General features: G+C 53.8%; 1 protein-coding gene across 2 annotated transcripts in view; it reads left to right on the forward strand.

Annotated features, from left to right (window-relative positions):
* The window catches only part of SELENOI (selenoprotein I), a 29,502-nt gene extending 22,354 nt beyond the window's left edge, over positions 1-7,148 (forward strand). The window contains exons 7-10 of one of the 2 annotated variants that reach the window (XM_074536338.1): positions 1,315-1,363; positions 1,756-1,936; positions 2,991-3,173; positions 4,853-7,148. In XM_074536338.1, coding sequence (XP_074392439.1) covers positions 1,315-1,363; positions 1,756-1,936; positions 2,991-3,173; positions 4,853-4,969 — 530 coding nt within the window. In that variant the 3' untranslated portion in view covers positions 4,970-7,148. The remainder of the gene's footprint in view (positions 1-1,314; positions 1,364-1,755; positions 1,937-2,990; positions 3,174-4,852) is intronic. The other variant, XM_074536339.1, reaches the window with a different exon arrangement.
* Positions 7,149-7,809: the final 661 nt, after the last annotated feature.

Consider the following 7,809-nt stretch of genomic DNA (forward strand, 5'->3'; position numbering starts at 1 on the left):
CAGCCTGAAAATCTTTCCCAGGATTTCAAAACAGGGTTGTCTCCTGCAGAGTTATTTTGGAGAACTTAACTCTGCTCTGCCTGGGCTGACTTCACTCCAGCCAAGCTTAGTTAGTCCTCAGTGAGAGCCTGGGGGTAAAACCAGTGTGGTAAACCCAGAGTTTCCAGGGCATAAAGCCCAATGTGCAGGGGGTGGTGGGACCTGGCTCTCAGTGGAGCCTCCCCAGCCTTGGGCTGCTTTGGAGGGGTCAGGACAATTTTGTTTTGCTGCTCTGGGGCTCCCTCTCACCGCAGAGCCCAAACACAGCGTGGGAGGGAGGTTGCAGCCATGGGGGTGGGTGGGAGCTCTGCTGTTTGGGGATCCTGCCCTCCATCCACCCACCTGAACATTACATCATTATAATAATAATAATAATAATAAAATTGAAATAAAGGCCCAGCCTTGCTCTCCTGTGATCAGTCAAAATAAGCCACTGCAAAGGGTAGAGCTGAGCTGATGTTGTTCAATGCCATTGCCTAAATCACAAGTTCTGCTCAGTTTATTTTCTTTTTCCCTTCAGGTGTTCTTTGTAATTGCTTAATTTTCAGTTAATTTGTGTGTTAAATGTACTTGCACTTTTATCAGGTAGATGTTCCCAGCTTTCCTTTGACAGCTGTGACTTGACATGAATAATGAATGTGCTTTTCCTATATGAGAAATGGAGCCCAGTTCCCACACGGGGGAGAGGAGCTGGGTTATTAAGGCAGGAATATTTCCAGCTCTGTTCACATGCCTTCTGCTGGATAAACAGGGAAGGAGTTGTGCTGGAATATCATGGATAATGTTGATGGTTCTGATTTAGGTCAGGATTTTTCAGTTATTTGGGTGCTTTGTATCATTTATCCAGTTAAATGACAACTTTTTGGCAACGTGGCCTCTGGAAATGTCTGCACACAGCCAGAGAAACAGCAAATTGTCTTTCTTGTGAAAACTTTTGTGCCCAGCCATGTCATTTGAAGAGTGTGCACTCGTGTCTCATTAGAGTTGTATTATAATTAAGCTTTGTCACTGTTTAAAGCACAAAACCCGAGCTCCTTAATGCAGCCCTTTCAAATGGAAATGTCTTCAACTTACAGCAGACTTTAACTTTTAATTACAGCTCTTGGGCCAGACTTGAGAGCAGCTTCTTCCAAATGTGCTGAGCTATTCCTGGGGCACCAGGAGCTATTTTTGGTGCAGGGAATTTAAAGCAGAGCCCAGCCAGAGCCTCCTGTTCGGGGTGCATGGGGTGTCCCCTGTGCCCTGGGGCACTAACGTGGCACTTTTCTCTTCCAGCCTGTGCCCTCACTGTGACCCTGCCCATGAGCCTGTACAACTTCTACAAGTGAGTTTTGTAGAATCCCAGCAGGGTTTGGGTGGGAAGGGGGTGGAAAATTCATCCAGTGCCACCCCCTGCCATGGGCAGGGACAGCTCCCACTGTCCCAGGGTGCTTCAGGCTCTGTCCAGCCTGGCCTTGGGCACTGCCAGGGATCCAGGGGCAGCCCCAGCTGCTCTGGGCACCCTGTGCCAGGGTCTCACCACCCGCACAACCAAGAATTCCTAATTCCCAATATCCCATCCATCCCTGCCCTTTGTCAGTGGGAAATTATTCCCCCTTGTCCTATCACTCCAGTCCCTCTGCAGCTTTCCTGGAGCCCCTTGAGGTACTTACTGCAGGCAGCACCAGGGATTTCTCAGTCATTCCATGCATTTTCCTTTCTTTGCTTGTGTTTCAGGGCCTATAAAAATAACACCTTGAAGCACCACTCTGTGTATGAAATCCTGCTGCCCCTGGTATCCCCGGTGTTGCTGTTCCTGCTCTGCACCACCTGGATCTTCCTGTCCCCCACTGACATCCTGGAGGTCCAGCCCAGGCTCTTCTATTTCATGGTTGGAACAGCCTTTGCCAACATCTCTGTAAGAGCTTCTGCTTTATGCTTGGGGGACTGGAGAATTGGTTAAATTGAGTTTTCACATGTGCTGTGAGCAGCAAAGTGCTGATGGGAAAGGAGTTCCTGCCTCTTTTTGGGGATAAACTTAAAATGGGAGGGCTACATTTTTGGTCAAAATTTAATTTAGCTGCCTAGTGGTAGAATAATGGGAGTGTTAAGGTTGGAAAAGCCCTATGAGACCACTGAGTCCAATTGTCCCCCAGCACTGGCAAGGTCACCCCTGCTCCTGGTGCCACATCTAGGGGGTTTTAAAATCCCTCCAGGGATGGGACTCCACCACTGCCTTTTCCAATGTTTAACAACCCCTTCCATGCAGAAATTCCTCCTGGTGTCCACCCTGAGCCTGCCCTGGCCCAGCCTGAGGCCATTTCCCCTTGTCCTGTCCCTGTTCCCTGGCAGCAGAGCCCGACCCCCTCTGGCTGTCCCCTCCTGTCAGGGACTTGTGCAGAGCCACAAGGTCCCCCCTGAGCCTCCTTTTCTCCAGGCTGAGCCCCTTCCCAGCTCCCTCAGCCTCTCCTGGGGCTCCATTCCCTTCCCAGCTCCCTCAGCCTCTCCTGGGGCTCCATTCCCTTCCCAGCTCCCTCAGCCCCTCCTGGGGCTCCATTCCCTTCCCAGCTCCCTCAGCCCCTCCTGGGGCTCCATTCCCTTCCCAGCTCCCTCAGCCCCTCCTGGGGCTCCATTCCCTTCCCAGCTCCCTCAGCCTCTCCTGGGGCTCCATTCCCTTCCCAGCTCCCTCAGCCTCTCCTGGGGCTCCATTCCCTTCCCAGCTCCCTCAGCCCCTCCTGGGGCTCCATTCCCTTCCCAGCTCCGTTCCCTTCCCTGGACACGCTCCAGCCCCTCCAGGTCTCTCCTGGCAGGAGGGGCCCAGAGCTGCCCCCAGCACTGGAGGTGCCCCAGCAGTGCCAGCACAGGGGACAGTGTCACAGATCACACGAGTGACCATCCCCTCTGCTCTGGGGACAAACATCTGTTGCTCCCAGAGCCCACAGCAGGCTCAGGCTCTGTCCCTGTCCCCTCAGTGCCAGCTGATCGTGTGCCAGATGAGCAGCACACGGTGCCAGCCCCTCAACTGGATGCTGCTTCCCATCGCGGCCGTGCTGCTCCTGGTGGTGTCTGGGCTGGCTCCAGGCAGTGAAACGCTCCTGCTGTACCTGCTGACAGCCTTCCTCACCCTGGCACACATCCACTACGGAGTGGTCGTGGTAGGTGACACCTCCTGGGGCTGGGCTGTGGCTGGGAGTGCTGCTGCTTGGGGCAGGGAGTGCTCTGTGTGAAACTGGGAATATGGCTGGGAATGGTTCTGTGAGCTTGTGGGATTTGGGGTGGATTCCTTGTGGGAGGCTTGGGGAGGTTGCATGGAGTTGAAAGGAGCTGCACAGGATGTGGCAGGGGTTGTCTTTCCCCTGGGGTGTGTCAGATGAGTGGAAAACCAAGCACAAAATCCTGGAATTTGGGCTGGGAGGGACCTCAGAGCCCATCCAGTGCCACCCCTGCCATGGCAGGGACACATTCCACTGTTCCAGGGTGCTCCAACCCCAGTGTCCAGCCTGGCCTGGGACACTGCCAGGGATTCAGAGGCAGCCACAGCTGCTCTGGGAATTCCATCCCAGCCCCTCCCTACCCTGCCAGGGCACAATTCCCAATTCCCAATATCCCATCCAGCCCTGCCCTCTGGCAGTGGGAGCCATTCCCTGGCTCCTGTCCCTCCATGCCTTGTCCCCAGTTCTTCTCCAGCTCTCCTGGAGCCCCTTTAGGCCTTGCAAAGGGTTCTGAATCTCCCACTGAGGTCTCCAAGGTGCTGGGAGAGCCAGGCTGGAGTGGGGATTTTGCTGCTGGGGGAAGTGGGAACACAGCAGCTCCAGGGCCTCCCTTCCTCCTGTCCATCTGTGCACAGATCCAGGGATTGGTTTCCTCCTCTGAGTTTGGATTAACAGAGAGAACAAACTTGGAGAAGCCCAGAGTCCCACTGGGAAGCTGCTGAGGAAGGAGGACAAGGGGTCTCGTGTCCCAGCTGAAGTGGGGACACCCTCCTTGGGAAGCCCCTTCCCCTGGGAGCCCCAGTTCCACCCCAGAGCCCATGGAGTCATGTCCCAGCTGTAATTACAGCCAAGGAGTAATAGCCAGGTTGCCTTGTCTTTCCAATTAGTGTAATGAGGCTTCTGGGCAAGAAGGATTTGAATTACTAAGAAGCTTAAATAAATTTGGTCTTGGAATCACAGCTGGAGATGGGGCTGAGCTGGTGGTGTAATCCTCCTGCCCATGCCCTCCTGGGAGATTCCCAGTGCTCTGCTCCCTCTTTCCCTCCCTCTGCCTTTCCAAGGGCCCATCTGTGCCAGCTCCTCTTCACTTTGAGCTGAAGAGCCTTTAAAGGCTTTGGGACTGGGGCTTAATCCCAAACTGCTCTGAATTTGGGGAGAATGATTAGGATTAAAGCCTCTGCCCTGACTGTGTCAAGCTCAGCCTCCTTTTGCAGGAAGTAAATTATCCAGCTCTGACTTTGAATGGATTCAGGAATATTTTATAAAGATATCTGAGATGATCAAATGAATTTAAACAGAATAATGAAGGAGGAGGGTAAAATCCTGCAGGTCTGGGCTCAACATTCCCAACTCCTGCCCCTGTGGAGGGGAAAAGCAGAGGGTGAGCCTGCTCCCAGGTGTTGTTTGGGAAGGTTGGGAAGGGAGCAGGGCTGTTCCCTGAGGAACCAGTGCCTGGCACAGGGATGGGGCTGGGCAGGGGTGAGCTGGGCACAGTGGCTGGCAGGGGCTTGGTGGGAACAAGGAGCAGGTCTGGGGCTCTGCCTGCTCTGCTGCTCATGCCTGGGAGCCGGGATAACCCCCTGGGATCCAGGATAACCCAATCCCCTGTCTGCCTTCCCCAGGTGAGCCAGCTGAGCCGGCACTTCAACATCCGGCCCTTCTCCCTACGGAAGCCCACTCCGGACTGACTGGGAGCAGAGGAGGAGAAAATCGGCCTGCGGGCTGCAGAAGGACTGTAAATACCTGCTGCAAATACCTGTAAATACTTCAGCCATCACCACAGATCAAACTATCCTCTGGACAGGGCCAAGGACACGCGGGATCCGCTGCAGCCGGGGCGGGGCCGGGCCGGGGCGGCTCCTGCTGCTCTTCCATCCCTGCAAGCTTCGGGTTTTGGGTGGAGCTGGAGGAGGAGGAGCCTTTTCAGGTCGCTGTTACTGTACCTTAGACCAGCTGAATGTTCCCAGAGAAGCCTCTGACTCCGGCCCTTGCTCAGGGAAAGCTGCTTGGGGATGCAAAGGCTTTACCTGAGCAAAGCATCTTGGCCTGACACCAAAAGCAACGCAGCTGATTCCTCCAAGGGCAGGGGGACATCCTGGTGGTGGGAGTAGTTCCTGGCTGTCCCCTGTGCTGCTGTCTGGACAGCCCCTATGCTGGGCTGGTACTTTGGGAGCAGATGGTGACAGTTCTCCCACATTCTGTCCTGCCTTCCTGCTTTTGGGCAAACACTTGCTAGCACCTTTGTTGTCTTTTTCTTTTTTTTTTTTAAGGGGAGGAAAAAAGACACTCAAAGCTTGTGGTTCAATCCTAAATGGGGGGCTTGGAAAATCAGGGCTCAGTTTCCCATAGGAGTGGGAATGTGGCTTCTGCACATTGTGTGGTACCTGGGACCACATTTAACACGTTCCTGAGTGTCCATGTGTGTTCCCAGTCTGGGAATGGGGTCTGGGCTATGGAAGGTGGCTGAGACTACAGAGCCAAGCTCTCCTCATTCCTACCATCATGGATTTGCTGTCATGGGTTGGCTCTGTGGGTCCTTTCCTGCTGCCTGAGCCCCTTTTCCACAGCCAGGAACAGCCTGGCCCTTCCCAACTGCAATTCCACCACTGGGAGAAGCACCTGAAGCCCTGTGTTGGTCGTGTGTGCACCTTCAGGATGCTCCCAGGGGTGGGGAACCTTTCAGATCTCCCTCTCTTTGTCCCCAGCACCCGCGTGTCTCATCCAGGCATCTCTTCGTTTACTGTCCACTTGTCAGAGATGTGTTTGCGTTGATTTTATTTTTTAATTTGTTTTTATAATTGACTTCTTCGAGTGGGGTGGTGAAGACTGAATGCTGATTTTCTTTCCTGTTGGCTTGATTCAATGAAGACCTGTGCTTGAATGAAGAGTGTAGCTTAAACCCAGGCTCTGGAAAGGCTGCATCCGGAAGAGAACAAGCACAGCCAATCGTGCAGGTGGAACTACCATGGGAACAAATTCCTTCAGACACTGATTGTTGTGCAACGTGGGGCATCTGACAGCTTGGTCAGAGCAATTTCCTTCTGCAGGGGAAGCCTCTTCCTGCTCTGGGAAGCCTTCAACGTGTAACTGCTATTTAATGCTTTTTCTTTTGGAAATGGAATCACTGTCATGCCAAGACTGGAAGCCCTGAGGTTGAGCTCGTGACTTCACGGGTTGCTTGGGCAGCCCCTGGTCAGCCCTTGGTCAGTCTTGGTCACCCCTGGTCAGCCCCTGGTCACAGTGCAGCCTGTGAGGAGCAAACTGGGCCCTTCCCAGGGCTGCCATCCCTCGTGGGAGGCTCTGGATCTCACGTGTCCCTGTGGCTGCAGCAGGGCTGGGAGAGGGGGCTGATGGCTTTTGGAGTTTATTTAATAAAGTAGCTTCCTCCAATCCATTTTACTCATGTTGTACAGAAAAAAAAAAAAAAACAAACCCTCCATGGATAAATGACTTGGGCTGCACCTGAGTTTTTGAATCCTGCTATTTAATGAAATAGAATTATGGAGATAAATTTAAGTCCTGCTCGCACAGGAATAAGAGGGAATCTTCAGCTGGGACACAGCTTCCTGTGGGACTTGTTCAGATAGCAGAGCTGGGCTGGCAACACTGAAAAATGTGTATGTTGGATGATTTTCTGTCTAGTTTTGTGTTTGCCCAAGCAGGGAAGAACTGAGCTGTTCCCTCAGGCTTCCAGCTGAACTCTGGGCTCCCAAACCTGGCACTTGTCCTGTCTCTTCCCATGGCCATCACTGGCCCCTGGGGACTGGGATGGTGCTGAGGATGGGAGGAGTTGTCTGAGCTTAAGTCTTGGTGTATAGGAAGAACATCCCTCTCCAAAACTGGAACTGCTTCCTCTGCACAGGCTTTATCTTGGGGGAGTTCTGGCTCTTTGGTGCCTTAATTTATTGCACCTTGAAAGTAGAAAAAAATCTCCTTAAATCAGCACTGGGGTTTGGGCTGGCTTGTGCCTGGTGGGGACAGGGATGGGGCAGAGCCCATCCCAGTGCCCAGGCAACTGCTGGGGAGGGGGGGGTTCTCCTTTGCTCTTAGAAATCCAGGGATTTCTGCCCCTGGATTCTGAGAGGGGAATAGAAACAAAGAGACCAAACCTTGTGTGGCAGCTGAGAACCAACTCTGCTATTGCCCACCATGGGTTTGGGTGTTAAGTATTAAAGTGTTCCTGGGTAACAGCCCCTGAGGAGGATGTTTGTGCTGGTGGTCACTGGCTGGGCTCTGTCCTTGCCATGGGCTGTGCTCCTGGGGATGGAGAGGGCAGGCCCTGGCTCCTCAGCTCCTCCTGCCTGGTGCCCCAGAGCTGAGCTGCGTTGTCTCTTCTTCCAGGGATAGGTTGCTCCAAGCCTGGAACCCTTCCAGGGATCCAGGGGCAGCCACAGCTGCTCTGGGCACCCTGTGCCAAGGCCTGCCCACCCTGCCAGGGCACAGTTCCTAATTCCCAATATCCCATCCAGCCTTGCCCTCTGGCAGTGGGAGCCATTCCCTGGGTCCTGTCCCTCTCTCCAGCTCTCCTGGAGGCCCTGGTTGGTCACAGCTGCCTCTCCTCATATCCCCCTGCCCCAAG

Source organism: Zonotrichia albicollis, chromosome 3, assembly GCF_047830755.1.
Source record: "Zonotrichia albicollis isolate bZonAlb1 chromosome 3, bZonAlb1.hap1, whole genome shotgun sequence".
Lineage (NCBI taxonomy): Eukaryota > Metazoa > Chordata > Aves > Passeriformes > Passerellidae > Zonotrichia > Zonotrichia albicollis.